Consider the following 23,611-nt stretch of genomic DNA (forward strand, 5'->3'; position numbering starts at 1 on the left):
TTGACCTCTTTTCCTTTCAGTGCCACTCGCAGTTAGAAAGCAGAAATCCAGTCCCAGGGGAATATATGGGATGTTTTACATCCCAGAACAACACTTCAACACTTTGTTTTGGGACTGCAAAAGGAGGCAAGACAATCACCTGCTTGAGTGAGCTCTTTGGACGAGGCAAACAAGTGTCACTTTGTTCTCCCTTGTGCAACCCAGGCACAGACTGAGGGGGGTAAGGGAAGGTCAAGACAGACCCGGGATTTAAAGGCAGGAGGATGGTTTGATGACTGAATGAGTCAGGGGCTTCACTTTCAGCTCATGCTGACACAGGGCATTATGCAGAGAGAGAGGCACAGAAGCATGGAATCTTTTAGGCAGGAGAATACTCCAAAATCATGGAGTCCAACCATTCCCCCAGCACTGCCAAGGGCACCACTGACCCATGTTCCCAAATGCCACATCAATGTGGCTTTTAAATCCCTCATGGGGTGATGATACAGCCTTTTGGTGAAGAAAAATGTTTAATATTCAATCTAAACATCCCCTGGCACAGTGGAAAGCTGTTTCTCCTCATCCTGTCCCTGTTCCCTGGAGCACAGCCCGACCCCCCGGCTGTCCCCTCCTGTCGGGAGCTGTGCAGAGTCACAAGGGCCCCCCTGAGCCTCCTTTGCTCCAGGCTCAGCCCCTTCCCAGCTCCCTCAGCCTCTCCTGGGGCTCCAGCCCCTTCCCAGCAAAGTTCCCTGCCCTGGACACACTCTCTGTTAGTGCCTCAGTTTCCCCACAGTAAGGTGTTGACTGTGCTGCTTGATTCCCATCACAGGCCTCCTGAATCAAGGCAAAGATATGCAGTGCTGAGCAACCAGCACACCAGCTGCTTCACAGCCACAGGCAGGAAAAGAATAATCCCTTGCCTTGCTCCAGCATCAGGAATATTGCCCCAACCCTGTGAACTGCTTTCCAGGAGCAACTGTGGTGCAAGGCCAGCAGAATGGAACCCTGGCAGCCCTCAGCATGCCTCACTGGAAGCTGATCCACAAAGCCAGGCAAGCTTTCCTTCCTTTTGCTCAACAATAAAGTTTTGGAGCTGTTGATAAATGCTGAAGCCTTAACCAAGCTCATATTGACTATTAGGAATCTCCTGACTGCCTCTTGGGCATCTTTAAGGAGCACATGAGACTCCAAGAGACCAAATGCAACACAACTTGCTGGCCACAAACTGGGTACACTCCTGCCAAAACTTTCCTCTGCTGTAGTTATGGCATGCTTCAGAAAACATTTTATAAGTCAGCCTCCCAGCTTTATGACAAGAGCATTTAGAAGGGAACGTAAACTTTTCTGACCCTCATGCTGCTTTTTGGCTTGAGGAACTGTTTCTTTTTACATTTTCTTCCCCTACTCCCCGACTCCTTAACTAAGACCATATTTCTAAGAAAGAAGGAAATTGCATTAATTGAAACCTTCTCAGTACATTATCAGCTTTCGAAGGAGCATTTGGGGAAGGGAAAAGCAGAAGGCTTAAGGCAGAGGGCATTTGCAGGATTAAATGACCCCTTGAAGAAAGATGTCAGGGTGTAAAAGGCCAGTGAACTGCTTTTGGTGACATCAACCTGGAATTTCCTCCTCACAAGTGCCACCAGAGCTTCCCACTCACACCCAAGAGCAAGCAAGGAATGCCAGAGGGGTGGTCCAAGGCAGAAATCAGTGCAGTCAACCTGTGATGCACCAGCAAAACACAATTTCTCTCTCTTCACTTCCACAATGACTGTAACAGTCCTGTCCAGGCACAAGGCCACCACGCATTACACAGGCTTGAAACACAGCTGAGTATTATCCACGTTACAAGCAAATAAAATCAAGGGTTGAGTAGTTGTCATGTTTTATCAATATATCATCAAATCTCATTAATCTCCTATCCAACAGATGAGAGATGGATCCTCACATCTGGATTTTTCATGGTAGCACCTCCATGCTATAAGCTAGACTTCCAAAGAAAGGTTTGATGGGGCTTGGGGCAACCTGGTCAGGTGGAAAATGTCCCTGACCATGGCAGGGGCTCAGAACAAGATGATCTTGAAGGTTTGTTCCAACTCAAACCTTTCTACAATTCAATGAAAGAAAGACTTCTGTAGCTGCAAAAACATCAAGAACTAGTCGAATTCTGCTTATGAGACATGTCAAGTTCAGAGGGGCAGCATTTTGGCTCTGCAGTTGCATGGTAAAAATGACCAAGCAAAAGGTAAGCCTCAGACTCCAGGAATTTCCGCAAGAGTAAACACAAAGCTTTTGGAAACCTTTAGTGGGAATAGTGTTTTTATTAAAGTCCTCCCATCCTTCCCTCCCTGGCTGGCTGACTTTCCCTGTCTTGATCTGCAGCCTGCCTGAATACCACCCAAAATATTTTCTCAATTAGAGGAGAAAACAGGAATTTGCCACTTGTCTGCCTCTATTCTGCTGCCTGTCAGCATTCAGCAAATATTTCAATCGTAGCCCTTTGCATGCTGCTAGCCTTGCTCATTTAACCTTTGGCCCTTCCCTAGGCTAATCCATCGGCCTTTACCTTCAAACCTTTACAGCCAGGGGCTGACAGCAGGATGGGCCGGCAGAGAGGGGAGGATGAAAGGGGTGTTGTGAGTGATAAGTCATGCCAGATTCCATTGCAGTTTAGGGAGGGTGAGCAGAGAGGATGGAAATTTCTGACCGCGGTCCTCAAAGAATTCTACTGCCAGCAGTCGAGATTTGTGCTTCCACATCCGGGGGACGGTGAGGAAAATGAAAAATTTTTAAGGGGGAAAAAAAAAGGGGAAGGAAAGCCTCCATCATCTCAGCTCTTCTTCACGTGGCTGGCAGCATCCTGATGCAGGTACCTAATTGCCCGTGGAGCCTTTGCTCTGCTGCCTCACCCTCTCTCCTCCCCGCCACACGTGTTGCTGAGATTAGTAGCTAACAGTTCCGCTGTCAAAAGAGCGTGTGATGAAAATAATGCCCAGAGCGCTGCCTGTCAGCCTCAGAAATGCCTGCTCAGCCTTGATGGTGCAGGACCCCAAAATCTCTGCCCACCTGGCCTCCCGCTCAGCCGAGCATCCCCTGTGGCTCTCCAGGGGCCGTGGCCAGCCGCCTGCTCGATGAGAAATCGCTGACCCTTCCATCACATGGACGCTTTAATTGTTCACATCGGTATTTTGTTTCTCTCTACTGTAGACAGTTTGCTGTCAGTTATCTGTCCTTCATATGTAATTAATTGTCCTGTCTCCTGGCTCATTAGAAACAAGCTCCTCTCCTCCCCTTCCCCCTCTCCCCCGGCCAAGTCACAGTGTGCATTATTTAGGTTAAATCATGTTTAAGTAACTACATAAATAGTAGGTCGAGTTTGCCTTTTGTCTAGGCTGAGACTGTTGCTTGGCTCCCTTCTCAAAGTGCCAGACCAGGAAAGCCCTTATCCCTGGAAGCTCTGGAAGGGAAATCCTCACTGGGCAGAGCAGCCGTGCCACCCCAGGAGCAGGGGAAGGTCCTCTGAGCAGAAGGCTCGTCCAGTAGGTAACAAAAAGGGGTTGCCAAACTTTAATAAGGCAGGCACAAAAGTCAGCACTGCAGAACAAAAATCCTGCCAAGGGGATGTTCATCATCCAGCAAGAGATAATGGGTGAGAGGAAGGTGAAGATGATTTGCTTTTTTTATTTTATTTTTTCCCCTCCAGAGCTTATTGCAGCCAACAAAATGCAGCTCAAGGGACATCACTTCACACATAATGGGTCACCCACTACCACCTTGCAACTACAGCACTGAAACTCAAGTGCTGCAATGCACATGAAAGACTTCTGAGTGTTCATTCAATTAAGAACAAAATGAGAGCTTATGAAGTGGATTCCCTCAGTGCACCAGTTACAAAAAAAAAAAAAAAAAAAAAGATTGAGGATGTGGGTATACAGGTTCAATCAATCTAAAAACCAAGATGAATCATCACCTTGAACTCAAACACAACCTGCACTGAACTGTGTTTTAGTGTTACAGTAGTAAAAGTGAAACCTGTAAAGTTCATTTGCTTATTTTTCTGGGCCAAAGCTTTATGCTCTTGTAAACCATTTTCCTGTGCCAAAGTACTGCTAATATTACCTTATGCAAAGACTTGAGGATTTAAATATCTGCTTCTATCTGGGAATAACCACTGACAGAACGAGCATGATAATGCTTGTTTCCTCGAGATTTCCAGCTTAGCTTAAGAGATTTAATCATCTGGAGGAGCTTCGGGTGAATCACCTGAACTTTTGGATACCAACTGCAGCCAAGACCTCCCATCCTCCTTGTGCGTGCACATCCCTGCTGATAGACCTGGGCTAGCCAAGTGCTTTAACTGATTGGACCAGGCTCAGCTTTGCTGGATTGCCTGCACAAAGGTTGTGAAGGGCTTCTGTGAAGACTTCCACATGAAAAGCGCTGCAGACATTTCTAGTGCCGTTATTCAAAACTAAATTACTGCTCAGGGAAACTGTTTATACCAGCAATGTGAGGCAATGAAGTTCTCTCTTGCTACCACAATCTGGGCACTGATGGCAGAACAAAAGCTTTCCAGGCTGCCTGAGACCAAGGAATCTGACTAGTGACGTGGGAAGACCACCACAAAGAGCCAGGGGCTGGTTCAGTTTATCTACAGCTGGTCTTCTCTTCCACAGGGGTTTAGAAAGGATGGGGGTCACTAAAGTTGTTTTATCAGAGACCTTCAATCTAAACTTGCTGCCTGGGCTTAACACAGCTGCTGGCCTGCCAGGGAGATGTGCTGCTGTTGAGCTGAACCCCACAAAATGGCAGTCTGGCTTCCTAGCTCGCTTTCCTAACCCTGCTTGTGCTGCTTCAGGACACGGTCCTCCCACCGCTTTGTCTGATTTTAGGCAGACAAAAATATAAACTAGCCACAGCTTGGTTCATCAGGAACACACCCAGCTTTTAGGTGATGTTGCATGATTAATAATATATGCTTAAAAAAAAAAAAATGTTCTCAAGAAGAAAAGGGGAAAGGAAGGAAGAAAGAAAAACATGCATGAGTGGGGGAAGGGGGAAAAAGGACAACAATCTGAGACTTTCAATGGGAATGTCCAAAAATAACACAAACAGGATCTCCCTGCCATCTGCTTCGATCCTCTCTGAATGGCTTTCAAAGCAAAAAGCCTTGCCAAAACCTGACAAACAAAGCACTGAGCATCACTTTTAAAGGAATACCAATACTGTGTTCTCTCTTCCCCCCTTTTTGCTTCATAGACGCACACCTTCCACACCCCTCCAGCTGCTAAATAAATGACACTATGCAAAAAAATTTGCTTCGGTTACGAAGCTGAATAAACAAGAAATAATTTTGCAAGTGGTCCCATATGTCTCTGCTTCTCTGCTTACAATGGACACTAATAAGATTTGCCATAACTAATTCTTTCTTTCACACCACTACCCTATTCTCTAACTTAAAAAAAAAAAATTAAATTCTGCATATCCCATGTGCATTTTTCTGCTACTTTCACACAGTTGAAACACAAGGGTTTCAATGGCAAAGCCCACCCTTCACAGTGCAGACATTTTCAACTTAGTTTAGGTCTTTCAATGAGGCTTAAATGTGAGTTTTACTTCAGCCTAAAATGAACAGAGGAACGTCTGTCACATGTTTTGTTTGATTTTCTATTCTCATTTAAAAAAAGAGATGTCTAACGGGGTTGATGGGAAAGAGGGAGGCACAGGAGAGCTGCACTCTTAACACCAAAGGCAGTGTGTTAGTGCACATGAAGTAGAAAATCTTGACTCCAAAAGCAATGTGCTAGCACATATAAAACAGAAACAAAATTCATTGGCGGCAAAACCCAGCCACTCTCCTATTTTCCCTTCAGCCAGCTAAGCAAATCAAACTTCTTTAACTTCTTTTCCGTTGCTTTTTTTTCTTGGTTTTGCTTTTTTTTTTTTGCTCAGTTGGTAAGTTTTTTGTTTGTTTGTTTTTTGTTATTGGTTGGGCTTCTTCCAAGATTCTCATCTCGCCTGACAAACTTGAGAAGCAAACGCAAAACGCTTAAATCCACACTTCTTCCGTGCACTTTGTCCCCTCTGCTCCCGGGATATTTTTATGCACCAGGAGCACACCTTCGCCAGCGCCGATCAACCTTTCTTTTTGCTTTTCTCAAAAAAAAAAAAAAAAAAAAAAAAAAAAAAAAAAATCTGAGGCCTAAATTACTTGAACAAACAAAGGCGATTTCCCTCTCTCTCTCCCCCGCGGCCGCCTCCCCCCTCAGAGCCGGGCCTGCCCCTCCTCCCCCGGCACACAAATGGCCTCACACCAGACGGGATGGAGGGAGGGCTCCCAATTACACCTCTTTATTAACGAGGGGCCGCGGCGGGGAAGGCAGGGCAGCGGCGTGGGGTGCAGGCCGTGGCTGCCGGCTCCTTCCTGTCCCCCAAACCCAGGAGCAGAGGTCACGATAATCTGCTGGGGAGCGGCGGAGTTTGGGCCCACCTGCCGCCCATGGTGGGTGGGCATGGCTGTCCCTGCCCGCAGCGGCACATCTGGGAAAGGGTGGCAGGAAAAGCCCTTCAACAGCCCTTCAAGGCAAGAAACAACAGGGGAGCCCTGTTGTTTTTTGCAGCCTGTGGACAAGGAGACCTGGGGCATGGTGGGGGAAATCACTGACCTAGCCAGGAGCAGGGTCCTGGCTGCAGTGGTGTGATGCCTTCTCCAGTGACCCCAGGTGATACACCTCTGTCTGCCTCAATTTTCTGCTTCAAAACCTTAGGAAAGAGGTGAAAACCTTTTTTCTTTTCTACCAATAGAGGTGACATGGTCTAAAGTTGCCTCTGCCCGTGGCAAGGGTTTCCAGCCCAAATCATTCTGTGATCTATAACAGTTACAGGGCACTGCCTTGATTTTTCTGTAAGTGCCATCCATCATATAAGTCCCTTTTCCTGTCTTTGTGGTGATTCATTTTCATGTTCTACTAGAAAAGATAGGAAGGTGTTTTTTGATGGTCAAAATCAAAACCCTTTCTTTCTCTCCCGCTTCAGCCTTAGGGCACCTTTTGCATTCACCCATCAATGCTGTGGTCTCACACCTGATGGTAAATGCACTGAGCCCCTTGGGCCTCTTATTTACCCATAAGACCCTCTCCAGCACTGCCTGCATGGCTGTCTCCATCTGGCAGAGCTCAAATCCTCCTTTCTCCTTACCTCACTGTTTAAATTCCTCTCCCACTGGGCTGCTGGCTTTTCCTTGGGAACAAAGCACAGGCCCCTTGAGCAAACACTTCTCCCCATCTGTGTCCAACAGCTATGACAAAAACAGCTCCCCTTACTCCTAAAGCTCTCCACAGTTTTCCCTCAGACCTCATAACATGCTTGTCCTTTCTGACTCCCACCCTGCTCTCAAAACTATATTTGGTCACTTTGTCCAGACTTTGGGCTTATTTATTGACAGACCTTCATGCTACCTGCGGTCCTTGTTGAGTCTCTTTGGTGTCAACCTGCATCTGTTTTCACACAAGTGGCAAGTCTGCGGGCAGGCAGTCAAGATGTAGAGAGAAAAGGGGGCTATAAGGGGAGCATAAAGCATTGCTACTTTTTCTAACCAGGGATTAACACATGGTTTTTAAACAAGGGGACTCCCTTCCCAGCTGACAGCAGCAGCTGCAGCTTCTGACTTGCTCGCAGAGTGGCAGGGAATCGAATCAAAGAGAAAAGAAGAAAGAGGACAACCCTTCCTTGGGGAGCAGAAAACACAATACAAGCTATTCTAAAATCCCTGAAAATACTGGCTTGGTTTTAGGTCAGGCTCTCCTTCCTCCTTCTGTCCTGTGTGCCCCCACCCCCTCACACACACCCCACTCAACAAAGGGAAATTGGTATTTTTCAAAATTCTTATGAAAGCCAACCCGGCAGATGGTTCTTTCCATGCCGGGGAGGAACAAAAAGAAAAACTTGCCAGGATACACATCACTGAGATGTGACAAAGATGGGCATGGTGGCTGGCCTTTGACCCAGAGATTTCATAGGCCTATTAAGCCATGTGGCCAAGATGGACTGAGTCGACTTCTATCTCCAGCACACAGCTGCTGTACCCCATGGGCTCGTGCTGAGTATATTAGATTAAGTGAGGTCAGATCAACTGAAAAGAGACAGGGTTTCCATCTCCCACCTTTTCACAACCTAAGAACAATCCTCAACACCAACATCTAAGCAGGTCAAAGCAAAATTCAGTGGCCAAAGTAATGTATAGATTGTAAAAGACTTATTTAGAGAGTAATTTGCAGCAGTCCTACTTTACCAAAGTCTTGCATATATATCAGTGATATGAACTCCAGCAAATGCAGAAAGCCAACAATAAATCACTGCCAGCCCTTCTATCACACTCAAATGCCCCAGGTTGAGCTGTGTATCACAAGCTGCCCTCCTTTTTCTTTAAAACATCCCCTAGATAACACGAACTGCCAAACTGCAGCCCAGAGCTCTGCATCCCAAGGACCCAGGCCAGAACCAAGGTTGAAGCATGGCTTGGTAATGGCTGCCAGCCACCGCACAGGGAGCAGAAAGGACGTGCTGCCCTCCCTCAGAGCCACCCTGTTCTGTCACAGATTCCCAAGGAGCATGCTGGCAGTCTCTGGCCCCCAGTGACTAAGTGCAGCTCCTGCCCACGCCCAGAGCTGATGGCCCAAGGACAGATCAGTCCCTCCCCATCACCCTCTCCTCATTTTTTCCTGTGATGTCTGTGCTGTAGTCACAGAAACAAATAGGCTTTCCCATGCTACCTCCCCTCCAATTTCAAATCAGGAATATAATTACAAGTGATGCAATGGAATTAAGACCAAAGAGAGAAAAGACTGGAGGGTATTTGTCCTGCTGATTACATAAATTATTGAAGAAAAATATCCCATGGAAAGCAAGAAGCTGTCTTTGAAAAGAGAACTTTACCAGCTGTGTGCTGGTGGACACAATGTCAGAAAATGGACAGGACAAATTAATTATCCAACATGCACACAGCACTGGATATAAGAACCAGAATACCTTGTAAATCCAACAGCATCAGTTCCCAGTGGAAGATGCAATAAAGAAGTGCCTTCAAGCTCCATGTTAATGCAGATTAGACAGGTGACTAATGTAGGGACTGTCCCTGCAGCTGAATGGACTTTGGTGGGAGGCAGAAATGGGGGCTGATCTAGACCCTATTAGTGCTGCTGCTCCCCAGTATGTCTGCCTCAGATATACTTTTCTTAGTCTTAAGGGTGACCTTTCATCAAATTACCCACCTGGGAGTACAGCAGGTAAAGTTTTGGTGAGGCCACCCAGGCTGGCACAATGTTCTACTGAGGAGCAGGGGACACTACTGATTATTTAGTAATCTCAGTGTAAGCTCTGCCTCGGAGGTATGAGGAAGCTGTTTCCTACACATCCTCCTGGGAAATGTTTGCCAACCACGTTGGTTACAGAAGTGCCTTCTCACAGAAGCACCAGCTGGGGAAGCAGTGACTCGCCCTGCAGTGAGGCGAGGGTGTGATCCTGGTGACTCACTGGAGTCCACTGCTCGGCCCTCTCCTTGTCACCAGCATGGAGAGAGAGGGGAGCTGTGTCCTCTGGCTCATTTGTTTGTGCCACCACATTCCTTTGGAAAGCGAGAGCATTGGGCAAGTCAGAATTACCCATCAGTCCCCTCCGGGCTGATTCTCATCTTTCAGCCATGTGGAGGGAGAGCAGCTCATGAAGTAAGGATGCTGCAAAGTGCTGGAATTCCTCAATGAACCACCCAAGTTTATAGTGGTAGAGTTTTTGTAACACCCAATGTCGATAAAAAGATACCGTCTGTCTGTAAACCTTGCCACCCAAGTGAGAGACAGCCATGAGAAACTGATGAGAAGATAATGAGTCCTCTAGCAGATATTCCTCATTCAACTCTTACCACATTTTAGAGTTTACAGACCAGAAGGGATTATTAAGGGCATCTAGGTCAACTGATTGCATGCTGGCCCCAAAACTCCACCCCCTGATTTCTGCATCTAGCCCCAGCTCTTCCCTGAGACAAATTTTATTTTTAAGTAAGCAGTGAAGATGCAGAGAGTTAACTATTTTGAAAAAAAATTATCTGTTTAAATGACAGCTAGAAGAGGACTGGTTTTCTAGAAGGGCTCTGCATTCCATGCTTGGAGATCAGGCCACCCCTGGGAGACTCAACTGTGTCATGGTTAAGTAACCACAGCACAGTGAAAAAGGTCTGAGCATTAACCCGGCCTGTGGCAGGTTCCTTGAGTGAGTCACTTAATCTCATTGCTCTATTTCACATTCTGTACCAAGAGACAAGATGGTTCCATTTATCCTCCTCACTACAGAATTTGTGAAATCCTTGTGGGGAGACAGGCTCTCCTGGTGCCTTCCTTTGTACAGGACCTGCCAACAGCAGACATGGATGCACAGCAGCAGCATGGGACAGCATCTTAAAACCCCATTTGGTTCAGCTGTGGTTGACTGTCTATCTTGAATGACCATGTCCTCATCTGCAGCTAACCTGTCTTGGCTATAGTCCAAGCCAGATCTCAGGTATACAATCCTATTTGCAACCTGTAGTAAGACACCTTAGCCCTCATGCTGTTCTTTTCACTGGTAGCCCACAGCTCCAAGAAAAAATAATAAGAAGATATTTGTACTGATACTACTCTGCCCAGTCTGGAGAAGTAGAGTTTGCAGTCCATGTGAAAAGCAGTGTCATGCTACTGGTACACACACCATGGCTTGAGAATCCCTTTCCTCATGGCAACCACCTGCAGCTCAGAGTCCAAATATAACCACAGTGTAGAAATAGCACCTTATGTCCTGAAATGAAGAAGCCAACAGCCACGGGTCTAACTTGTGTTAGAGGTCATGGCAAGAAGTGGAAAATAAAGCACAGCTAACTGGACTTGTCCTTGAAGGTCACATCTGAAATTGATTAATTTTAAGGTCCAAGAAAAGTCTCAGCATTAAAAAAGCAAAACAATTCTTGTTTATTCTGGATATTTTTAGACCAGTTTCCTAAGGAAACAAGGCTAACATGGTCACACGGTGTTTTTGTATATGTGAATGCACACACAAAGTCCTTGCCTGACTGCACAATCCTCTCTCCTCAATGTTTTTTAAATATTTTGTCCAGTGTTGATCAAATGTGATGCAAAATCACAATCTTTGGGATAGAGCATGCTAACATATTTTGTTCAAATTGTTCTCTGGCCAGAAGAAAGGGAACTCTGAGAGGTTCCCAAAAAGGGCTTAGCTGAAAAATTCATTCATCACTAGACACCAGAGAAGTCACGTAGGAGGAAAGTGGCCAGAAAGTCTCTGTTATCTTAAAAAAAGCAAAAGAAAATACAAGCTGAGGGCACCAGGTAAAGACAAACTTTCCTTCAACTGAGCTAAGATGGGTCCAACTCTCAGTCCCACTGTCTGGGCAGAGAATGGGGCCAGCAAGGAACCCATCTGGGATTGAAGCATGGGAAGAATCAGACCTGACCTGAGGGGCTAGCTGTGTCTGTGTTGTGTGTGTGTGTATTTGTGTGAAAAAGGAAGTCAAGATGAAAAATCTGTAAGTAAATCAGAGGGTATCTGTGGTCAGGCATGCATGGCAGGGGAGGAGACAAAGCACTGCAGGCAAAAGCTGGTGCTGCAAAAACACAATCATGTATGTGAAGGACTGACACCCCAAAATCTCTGTGAATGAAAACACATCCAGTTTGCAGCCTTGGGTGTACATGCCAGCACATCACATCTCCATCTCTGTTAGCCTGGAGGCCACAGTGCTTTTGAAACAGCACCAATTTGGCCAAGGCTTTGCACTCTGTTCTCCTGTATGACACCTGTAGTTTGGTGAGTGGGGCTAAGGATCTCCACCTGGACCCCCAGCTTCCTGCACTTGTCCCAGTTGCTTCCTTGCAGCATCTCCTCAATCCCAACACCAGGTCTGTGGATATTTTGTCATGGTTGGAAGAGAAAGACGCAGCACAAGTAAACAAGGAAATGTCACAGAAGGCCATCGAAACTCAGCTGTGGGAGGGAGAGACTGCTGCAAAACAAAACCTGTCCTCAACACAGACAGCCACCCCAGGCCCTGGTCATATGGCAGCTAATCAAGTACACCAAGTCTTCCTTGTTTGGCACTCTGTGTTCAGCAGAAAAAGCCTGCTTACGTTTCCTCAGCCCATCCCTTCACTGACAGATGTTTGCTTCTTTAGCACCCACTTGACTAGTTGGAAAAAAAAGAAAAGCACAATTCTTTGGGAGCAGACAGAACTAAGGGATGGGCATCAGCTGGCTCAGGCAGAGCACTGAGCTGGAAAAGACACTCTGCATTATTCCCGTCACAAGATATCCAGATATCCAGGACATGATGCAAGACAGACACTTCTCCAGCAAGCTGTGGAGGAGAAGAAAGGGTTAAGTCTGGGATCAGCCCTCCACCTCTTCATGGAGAGGCTTTGAACCACCTTCAGGTGGGACCAGCCTCCTCCAGATGGCTATGTGGGGGATCATGATGACTCAGCTCCCAGTGTCAGCACCTCAGGTGCCTTCATGTACCAGGATGAACCTAAGTTGTCCTCACCTCCTGGAAAAACTGGTTTTCTAAATGAAGAAATATTTTTGTTTTCAAAAACACAAAAAAAAGCCCCCACCATTCATTCTTGCTCTTTTTTTGCAGTGAGCCTAAGATACCTGAGGTGGGAGACCACCAAACTGCAGCTGTTTCATTTGTGCCTTCAACAATGTGGTAGAAAGAAAAGCTAGCCTGAAGGGCACCTGGGATGACTATCAAAGAGCTGAGTTTGTGTATCTTTGCACCCATGCACTTGTGTAGAAAGAGTAAAAATGCCAGGAGCCTTGTGCCTGTTAGAGCAGCTCTGCATTGATCTCTCAGCTGCTCAGGAGCCAGTTTCACCTTGGAGGCAGCTGAGAGAACACTGCTCCACTGTGCTGGCACTTCTGGGGCTCTACAATTGTGCCATAGCCTGGGAAGAGGCTGAGCTCTGCTCTGCTGATGTGAGCTCCAGGTAGCCACCACAAGCATCACTCAGAGCTGCTTAAAGGCTTTACAAAGAAATAACAAGGACTAAACCAGCAAGAAACAGGTCCAAGCTGAAGGGACTGTGGATGTTCCATCCTTTGGGGAGGGGGGAAGAGGGAGGGGAAGAAAAATAAGCTGTAAAACAAACATCACCACTTCAAGCAGGTACGAATAACCCGCGAGTGCCTTCTTTTCCTCACTAGGCCAAGCACTTACATCAACCCCCTGGGCCACGTTTGGGATCGCAACAGGAAGAGCTGACTCAGATGACATCTTGCACAGGGATGCCCCTAGCAAAGAGGGATAAGCATGCACGGTGAGCAATTGGATGATCATGCACACAAATCACTGGGGAGATGAGTCCGGCACAGGGGTAATGCAGCAAGAGCTGTGGATGCGCACAAGAACCTGGAGGGAAAGTGCAATGTGCAGTCATCAATAAAAAGAAGGGGGAAGGAGAGGAGGGGGAGCACTTGTGATCCTCCTTGGAAAAAGAAGGCAGGCAATGATGCCTTTTTGCTGGTGCTGAAATCACAAGCCAGACACAGTGAGGAGATAAAAAGGGGTTACCTTTACCAGGATCCTTAGGTGCACAGTTTGGCAGGTGGAAAACACCAAAGGATGGACCCGTAGCATAACACATACATAATTTTTATATGTTTAGCAAATTGGCAATCTGACAGAAATCCCCACTTATTGAAAGGTGGGGATCACCTCAATCGGTGGGGAGGTAATTCCTTCCCAGTTCAACCTTCTTTCAATTCCCTCTCTTTTAGATAGGAACTTAACTTTATGAAAATGTGGCTCGGACACCTAGTTTCAACTTTGGCTTCCCCAAGAATGTAACCTTGGACCCCCAGCTTGGAGCTGATAGGGAATTCGGTTTATCTTTCTGTCTAATAGGGTAGGTAAAATGCTAGCTATAAATATTATGATAGGCTACAGAGCTACAAATACATGTGTAAAGAATATAGAAGTATAATAGAGGAATATAAAAAAAAGGCAAAAGTCAATTTGGCATCAGCAATGGTGAGAGCTCGTGAATGAGAGTCTTCAATGAAAGGTGAATCACCAGAAAAAGTTACATATGTGGGGCAGTGAAAAGGAAGACTGTGAATTGAATTTCAAGGGGAAAAGTGTTAGAACTGCTTCCTGCAGAGAAATGGCAAACACCTACAAAAACTCAAAGACAAAAAAAAACCAACATTGCTAGAAAATCCAGAGATAGTTTCCTCTGACTACACACAAGGAAGCTTTGCTTCCAATTGACTTGCTGCTGTGCTTATCTCTCTGCAGTAAAATGCATTCACCCATCCCAAGCTCTCAAAAAACCCTAGTGCAGTAATAATTACAAAACCACAAGCTTATATCCTCTGAAGGACATTATGCGTATGATGAAAGCTGCAAGGAACCTTTGTCAGGCTGTGCCGAAAGAAAGAAGGGATGGGAAATGAAGTGCTTACAGATACAAGGGAATAGGAAAAAAACCCAAAAAACAAATACAGGGAAGGGACCAAAAAAGGAAGCAAAACAAAACCAGAGAAATAACTGTTCATCTGGGACTTGTTAAATGCTACATGGCAGGCAGGGAATGCTGATAGGTTGCTTCATTGCATTTGGTACCACACTGTTCAATATTCCTGACTGATAACATCTTTCCTTATGTGAAGGAAAAAGCACATTTAGTGTTGCTGAGGTGGCTGACTCGAACAACCCTAGTGCAGGTGAGAGAGCAGCAGCTGCTGGGCTTGCCAGCCTGCCAGCAGGACATCCTCTGGACTCCTGGCTTTTTTCTTCCCTCCCTCCCTCCTTAGCCAATCAGACTAAATGAAATGGAGCTATTTGTGGGTTTAGAAGTGGCAACAGTTCAGCCCACTCCATCCCCAGGTGCCAAAGGGTTGAAACAAGAGAAAACTCTTACAGAACATTTGTGCACTTTCCAACTGCCACACAAGCAGCCAAAGAAACAGCTCAAGCTATGATTCAACTTCTAAGCAGCCCCAGGAAAAGAGGTAGGAAACTACCCTTACTCTTTTTTTTTAAGTAAGGGAAGCCGATGTGAAACTTGGCATGGTCTGGACTTAAAAGAAACCCCAAAAGTTGTTGCGTTGCAGCCAGGCATTCAAGCCAGCAGAACAGAGGTTCCCAACGCTGGTATTCTCTCATCCCCTGTCTCCCTCCCCACTCCGGGGCATCAGCAGCTGCACCCAGCAAGATCCTCTCCTGAATTCCCTCCCCTCCCATTCAGGATCGCATAACATCCCTGGGGCGATTGCTCACATGGAAAAGCAACATGAGGAAAGTATTTAATGCATGTTTATGTCTTTTAATATAGTGTAGCAGCTGGAATCAAAGGCAAAAACCCTAGGCCTCAGCACATGAGCATCGTGGCTCTCCACAGAGTCCCCTTCTAATCACTGCTGCTCTCTGGACCACAGCTTTAGAAATCAAGCACTAACCCCTATTGCCTAATTAGCAGAGCAGTGTAAAGCTTAGAAACAGGCATATCTTCTTCCTCCCTAAGTGGCCACTGAATAAATGCTATATCCCCAGTTCACAGTCCCTTTTTACATTGCTGGCATTACCAGTCCTTTGTGTACCCACATGCTGTTACTTAAATTGCTTCCATGTTTTCATTACTTGCTCTCTGTGCTGTGTGTATTGAAACTCCTGCAAGAATGCTGAAGTGGTATTTCAAAGCACTGGGGACTGCTGGAGATGTAGCTGGAAATATTATGCAACAAGCTAAGGGGATTTTTCAAGTCCTGATAGAGTTTGCACTTCCTCAGGGGAAAAATAAATTTGGGTGCTACTCCATGATGTGCAGGACAACCACTCCCACCCACCAGAAGCACAAGAATGGCACTCGCAGCTCAGTCTGTGTGTATTCTCTGCATCCACAAGCAAGGTGGGTAAACCCAAATAATGCTCCCATGTGCAAGGGAAATGTGTACATTGGGCCAAACTCTCCTGGCAAAAATCCATAAAGGACAGTGGATTGATGCCAGCTGAAGGTCTGTCCCACTCTTTAAATGTGTTGTTCCCTCCTTCTGCTGCCAGGAGCTGCTTTTCTGGAGCTTGTGCTGATTAAAGCAACAGGCAATCAAAACAGCCTAACGCTGAAATTTCAAAACCGCCAAAACCATTTAAATGTGACAAATCACTTTTTTTTTTCCCCACAACCATTACTGCAGCTCGCAATGGTTCTGCAAGTTAGAACAGAGGGTTCCTGCATGCTCTGCTCTTCCAGGGAAGCACGCAGATAGACCAGAGAGCTACATATCCATGCAAATTTCAGCTTGCTGTTTCCTCCTGGTTATCTTTCCCCCTAAAATTTCTGTACCCACCACAAGATAGATATTGGCCATAGAAGAAATCACTTTGCCAGCACCAGAACTTTTCTCCCCCTCACTCCCAGCCTTCCTTTCTGCAGTGCCTTTGATCCCCCCTTGATGCGAGGGGTTCATAGCCTGATCCTGGAACCCCACGAGCCGAGGGGCGGCCGTGTGTGCAATCCCCCAGGCTTCAGGGACGCAGGTTATTCCCCATCCTGGTGATGCGGGCTGCTGGTCTCCAGGCATCAGGCACACCCCTCGAGATCACAGCGCTGGGGTCTTCCAGACCCCTGCCGGGGACATCTCTGGCGCAGCTGCGGCTCAGCAGCTGCCGCGCGGCAGCCGTTGGGTGTTATGCTAATGGTGCACCGGGGCAGCAGCCTTCTCCCCATCTGCTCACAGCACCCACCTGCTGGGTGCTGAGGTTTTTTTTTGTTTGTTTTAATGGCCAGATTAGACCAGTGTTGACCCAAAGCGCTCCCAGCTTGAGAACAGGGTGTGTGTGAGCACGGCCCCAGCCAGCTCGGACCTCGCAGCGCAGGTGCAAGCTGGATGCAGCCGTGCCTGAGCTGTGGTCTGTTTCTTTCAAACTCCTTATCCTCCTGCAATAAAGTCATCACCCTGAGCATAACCATGCTACAAGGTGTTTTTTTTTTAAACTATTGTTCCCACTGGGTTTGTTTGGTTTTTGTTTGGGGATTTTCTTGTGCATAACTTCCTTATGCTTAGCTTTATTTATTCAACCTTTTGGATGACCACACAGAAAAGAACACACCTTCCATGACCATCAGACTGGGTGATACATAAAAATGAGGGCTCTGATTCTGTGCAGTCATATTCTCCACCCCATGCATGGTAAGTAGGGGTTTGCTGTTCTTTTTTTCCCCTCTGCATTGCCAAGGAAGGATTGCTTGTGACATCTTTGCTGTCACTGAGCATAGTCTCATAAAACTGCTGTTCCCCTGAGACCTCTACAAACATTCAGGGAGGACAGGAAAGTGGAAATTAGACACTGCTTGGTGCTAAGAAGGCAGCTCATTCTTTTCAAAAAGTGGGAAAATCTCAAAGTGTTATAGGGCCAAACCTCTGCTGTGTTAAAAAGAGCTACCTCTTTCATGCCCATTGACTACATCATTTAAAAGATTAAGAGAAAAAAACATCCCCTTGAATTGGTTTTTTTTTAGTTTGTTTTCAAGTTCTGCTTGTAAGAAAAGTACTCCAAAAGTGAGTGATGTTAATCTCCCTGGGCTCTGCCTTGAATCAATGGGAAATATCAATGCTCAAAAAAATGATTTTGAGTCATGACAATTTTGGTGTATGTCTGTCTGCCAAGGAGGATTTCTGCAGGAAGAGGTGGAGGAGAATTTCTCCAGGCAGTTTGTCTCCTCAAGGCTTCACATAGCCCTTTGAGCACCCATCACATATGTAAGGTGTGGGAGAAGAAGGATCAAAGCTGGATGAGCAGGAAAACCAAGCCATGACCCAAGCCCTAATCAGAGGGTGCCTAAATCCCAGATTAATTTGTCCAGGGTTTGGAGACACTTGTGCATCTTTTATCAAATCTGGGTTATGTCTGAACTCATCATGAAACCTAAGGAGGCAGAGGTGAAGTATTTTGCTATGACCTGACCAAACATACTTGGCAAATGCTTAGGACAGAAAATACCACTTATCCAAAAATCTGTGTCCCCAGCAGTGCTGCTTAATACGCTCAAACTAAATTTGGTCTATGTTCTAAGTGTGGGCGACACTACAGAAAAATCAAGCCAACATCAAATCGAAAGGGTGCTCCTGAAAACAGCTCATATAAAGAAAGGAATTTCTGTCTTTTCCCATCCTTGAATAAGTGAAAAAATAAAAAAAAAAGTTCAATTTTTACCCAGACTTAAAGTACCAAAAATTTCTCTGCAGAAGGATATTTCAAGAAAATGATATGCATCTGGAAGAAAATGAGACTTATAATGGAAGTATTTTCTGTAGCATAACTATAGTGCTACTCACACAATGCTGTAATCAAGAATAATGGAGCCCATCACCCAGAATACAGGAATGAATTCAATTGTTCACCATGCACATACCTCTATTTTAAAAATGCAGTTGAATGCCTTAACTGCCAAAAGCCTTGAGCATTAGTGCTCAGGCATAAAGCAGTTTAGAAGTGGGCTCCTTCATTTCTCACTCATGTAATCATTAATCTCAAAACTCAATTACATACAAAAATAGAAGAAGCCTGGTTGAACTTTTGATCTCTTCTGAATTGGTTCATCTGAAGGATAGTTCAGGATCATTCCCCATGCATACATGGCAGTGCAGGATGATACTTGCCCTGTGCTGCTCCAAGGCCAAATCTTGCAAAGGCTGTGCCTTGGACACAAATTGTTTGAGAGGATCCATTCCTTCCCTCTCCCTCTGCTTCAGGAATTATATAAAAGAATGGGACCTACCTTCTTTTTGGAGTGTGATCTGTCCTCCTCTTTAGTTGTTTTGCTATTTTTCCCAGTTCTGGAAAGTTTCTGCTCCCCAGACTGCTTGATGGTGATTTTGATCTCGGGAGGGCAAATGTAGTTCTCCAAGTTCTTTGGGGGCTTCTTCGCTCTCTTGGTGGTCTGGATCTTTAGTTTTAAACTCCCCTCTGTGAAGTTAGCCTCCTTGATGGAAAACTCCTGCTCCTCCAGGCCATCTCCCGCCACCCATTTCTCGCTGTCCGCATTGGAAGTGGAATCCACGTCTCTCCCGGAACCCAGCTCGTCCTCTTCCTCAGGCTCCAGCCTCTCGCTGCTCACCGGGATCCCTTTCCCCGCTCCCGACGAAGACAGCATCGTCTCCCCTGCGCAGCCCGAGACTGGTGAGGCCTTCGTGGAGGTGACGGCAGCTGGCAGAAAGTCTGCCTCGCCTCCCCTTTGCCGGGAGCTGCTCAAAGTCTCTCTGGGCTCCATGGCAATATCGCAACGCCCTGGGGTTTGGTTGGAGGGAAGGGGAGCACGGAAGGGGACGAGGGAAGCAAGGGCAGATACGATCCCAGGGAGCGAATGGCAACTGTCCACCAAATTCAATGTCCCGGTCACCCAGAGGCTGCGAGATGCTCAGAAGAGACCAAATGTGCCACTGTGAAAAGAAAGGGGAAAAAAAAAAGTGGAAGTTAGCACATGCACACACATATCAAATCAGCGTGGAGATGTTTGAAACAGCGCACAGGGCACGCTCAGGCTTCCCTTGCAACATCTCAAGGGTTTTCCTTGGAGAAAGTGGGAACCAAGGCTCACCAGCATTTCTGAGGGCTGGATCTGACATCACAAAGTAATGAACAATTGCCATATCTATTGTTAAATTAATGACAATGGGTATATATTAAAAAAAAAAAAAACAAACACCCAAAGTGTTGTCTCAATGCAAACATCTTCAACTCGACTTGTGCAATAAATGAGAGGACAGCGAGCTCTCCACACCCATGCACCTCCTCATTACCTCAACATGCTCACTGTCACAGGGTTTCCAGCAGGGGAAAAAAGTAAACTCAGATACTTGCCTTGGGTTAAACAATAACCCAGTGATCAGAGCACAGAAAACATGGTGCTGCCCTCTGAATCAGCAGCAGAGTTTCAAACTCTCTGTTTCCTCACTTCCCAGGTGAGAGAGACATGCCCTTGGCTGCCAGCTATTCTAAGGGTAATCCTGCTTTGGATGAGCAATTCATTAGAGAGCAATTGCAGCCCAAGATGCTCTATGGGATACTGGAATTGCAGGAGGATCCACCTTGGCTTCTTTAAGGGGATGTCAGTGTCTCAAGCACTGAGGTGCATGAAGAAAAGCTAAACTCAAGGTTTTCCAGAGTTCTTCATGCCCTCATTCCACTGTTTTGTGGAAGAGTCTTGGGCTGGATGATGCACAGACTGTGCTCTCAATCTTGCAAATTTTTAGAACATCAGAGATGGAACCCTTTGAGATGGAAACACTCCTGCTTGGTACCTTACAAAGCCTCAGTTAAAGGGAGAAGCTGTGGATGTTCAGTTGAGGCAAAAGTTCTATCACCCAAGGAATTCTTGATATAAGTAATACTTATGGGGTGTTTTAAAAGGCATTGAGGTACTTTCATGCACCCTCCCTAAAACTGCCCTATTGCCACCCCACACACACCCCTCATGGCGAGCCAATTTCGACCACAAAATTAGCAAAAGAATCCAAATAAAAGTGTAAGTCTACAAAATTAGTGGAGAGAAATAAATATATTTTCTGCAACTTTAGGAGAAACAACAAGTAACACTTCTGGCAAATGGAGAAAGAAGCAGGAAGGCATTGCCAGGAGTAGATGCTGGGAGCTCAGACTGGCTCTTTCAGGAGTAGCTCGCTGCTAAATTAGCTCAGCTACACTTGACCAACTGCCATCAAGATCTGAGCACAGCCAGGGATTTCCCAGGTCATTCTTGGCAGCGATATGCCACAGAGAAAAAAAAAAGTAAAAATTATCTTGCTGCCTATCACCAAATCAGAACAAGAGTGCCAGTGTACACTGCTGTAAAGCACAGCTCACCTGGAAGAAACAGATGTCCTTGTACCACTGGCTTCTTTTTGCATTCTAAAGGTACCTTTCAGGGGCTTGAAATTCAACAAGAAGTAATGAAAAGTGCCTTTTATTAATTATAGATACACATTTTCACTGGAGTGTGGCTGTCTGTCACTTTTCTGACCTGGGCATGTATGGCTACTAGTGGAAAGTCCTAAGTGTCCTATAACTCCATGAAATCCCTTGGGGACCAGGTCTCAGCAGACACAAATTCAAATAAAGTTCCCATAAATAGCACAAGCTGACAGCCCAAGCAGAAAGAAAAAAAAAAAAGAAGAAAAAAACCCCCAAACTTGGACTTGCCATCTGGCCTTAGGGATGGTTTGTGTAGCTTACAGGAGATGGAAAGGCACCACAAAAACACTTATACTTGAGTTGCACATCTCCTGGCAATAGTGGAGAGACTCATTTCCCAGAGCTGATCCTCCTGTGAGATGATCTTGAGGAACTGACAGCTCCGAGGTCTCATGTATGCCTGCCCTGACTCACCCTGTGGTCAGCCAGTCCCTCCAGTTCACCTCTGGGAAACAAGGATCGCACTTACATCCTTCAAACCCATTGCAGAGTGGGTTAGTTAATGAATGCCCTTACAAAATGCCATGCATTTTGAACCCAAACCATGTGGTAGTTGCTAATTACTAACACAATTAGTACATGAAAGCTACCCCGGTTGCAAGGAGCTGCTCCACCTAATTGACTGACTTTGCACTTTGCCTCTCCTTGTGCTCGTGGAGGTGATGGGAGTCAGAGACACCTTCCAATCAAGGAAAAGAAAAAAAAAAAAAGGTCTTATTTATCTGCCGTTTTACATTGTTAATCTACGCGGAGAGGGACACAATGTACACACTCTCCTGGGCTGCAACACAAACACAAGGTGGTAAAAGCTCGGCGGTGCAGCATTCCAGGGAGTTACCGCTCTGGTATGCACGCATGTACAATGGGCACTGTGTGCCGGCCTCCGCCCACGGGCTTTTAACCTCTCTCGCTGCTGGCTGCCGAGAGCAGGCTCTGGAGCAGCTCAGCTGGATGAGCCCGCAGCCACCAAGGGTGCAGGGAAGGCACAGCTGGAATTGCCTGTGTGAGCCAGCCCTCCTGAGACCCTCACCTGTACGGGAGCTTCAATGCAGCTCCTGGACAGGAAGATCATTCAGGGTTTGAGCCATTGGGTAATGTTTTAGGGAGGGTGAATAAAAAGCCAGGTTTCTGGTTGTGGGACCCAAACTCTGGATCATAATGTCCAAGTACTCATCCCTGCTTGGCCGTGTGCCTTCAGCTCAGCATAAACAAGCAACAGATAAATAAAGCCATAGCGTTGCACCCGTGTCAGATGAATTCATGCCAAATCCACCTTAAAACCCAACTTAAAAATATTGGCCTCCTGTTCTGCCAAGAGTCTGCAGATGATATCACCAGACCCACAGGTAGCAACAAATAACCCTGTGCTCAAGGGCTGCGCCCAGAATTAACTGGGTCATTGTTCTAGATATCTCCTTACTCTCCTTCAGGGTTAATAGTTAAATGACTTGGGTGCAGGGACATCATACTCGTCTTTCTAGTTTGGGCAGGCTACCTGTGCTTTGACTAATTAGAAACCTCACTTCAGGCCTCTGAATGTGTAACCTCTACTGGAAGCCTCCCACACTTCCAGGGATGGGGCAGCCATCAGGCAGGGCTTTACCACCCTCACAGGGAAGAATTTCTTCCCAACATCCAATTTAAACCAACTCTCTGTTGGTTTAAAGCCATTCCTTTTTGTCCTGTTGCTGGAAGAGCTCTATTTCTATTTTAAATACCCAGGACATGAGGTATGTCTGAACTTCTAAGCGCTGACCCAGGCTGTCGTTCCAGGCCTCCAGTGCTCACCAGCATCAAGTCCTGTTCAATAAGCAGCTACAGAGGCATTTTACGGTCCAAATTAAGCTCGCTGAGGAAAGTGTTACTGCTAGCAGGCTTCCTGCAGTCAAGTTAAATTTGAGGAGGATAATTCACAGGTGAATGACAATAAATTTCACAGAAGTTGGCATTAGCTCTTAATTAGGGAGAGATTCACACTTCCTCTGATAAGTACTGAGAAATAATCAAACGCCTGCTTGCTCAGCCTTGTTACCAGTGCTCAAGTTTCTTATCAGCTCCTCTGGGCACCTCAAACACTCTTATCGAGGCAAAGACCTTCAAGTGCAAAACCCCCATGTGGGTCATACTGGATGTCTGCTATTAGGGGTTCTGAATATGCTCCCTTCTTCTGTCTCAGGCAACCTGGTGCTTGTGAGTATTCAAATGCCCCAGCTATAAGGTGATTAAAGTGAAATTTTGCAGAGGACAAAAACAGAGGTGAGAGCCAATAGGAGGGAGGGAAAATCCACCCTCTTGGGGTTTTCTGTGAATTGAAAGTGGACATAATACTTGGCACAGCTTTTGCCTTAAGCTTGGACTCAGTGATCTTGGAGGTGGTTCTATGGTTGTGTGATTCTAAGTGGGACAGCAACCACATTAGGAGCAAGCAAACACTGTTTTGACACAGGCAAGCAGGGCAGGCTCAGCTGCCCAGGGTTGCTGCAGTCCCTCTGAACTGCTCAAGCACTAGGAACACCAGCAGGGAAGTGGGAGCAATGTTAAGAGGTGCTGTCCAAATTCCTTCTACACTAATACCACTGTAACTGCTGAGACTGCTTTAATTTCGTTCATAAAATCCAA

At 46.2% G+C, this 23,611-nt stretch overlaps 1 protein-coding gene across 3 annotated transcripts in view; it reads right to left on the minus strand.

Annotated features, from left to right (window-relative positions):
• SETBP1 (SET binding protein 1) overlaps positions 1-23,611 on the minus strand; it is a 270,016-nt gene that overhangs the window by 233,994 nt on the left and 12,411 nt on the right. For all 3 annotated transcript variants that reach the window (XM_074532771.1, XM_074532770.1, XM_074532769.1), the window contains exon 2: positions 18,801-19,461. In XM_074532771.1, the coding sequence (XP_074388872.1) occupies positions 18,801-19,292 (492 nt within the window). In that variant the 5' untranslated portion in view covers positions 19,293-19,461. The remainder of the gene's footprint in view (positions 1-18,800; positions 19,462-23,611) is intronic.

This window comes from Zonotrichia albicollis, chromosome Z (genome assembly GCF_047830755.1).
Source record: "Zonotrichia albicollis isolate bZonAlb1 chromosome Z, bZonAlb1.hap1, whole genome shotgun sequence".
In the NCBI taxonomy this organism is placed as follows: Eukaryota; Metazoa; Chordata; class Aves; order Passeriformes; family Passerellidae; genus Zonotrichia; species Zonotrichia albicollis.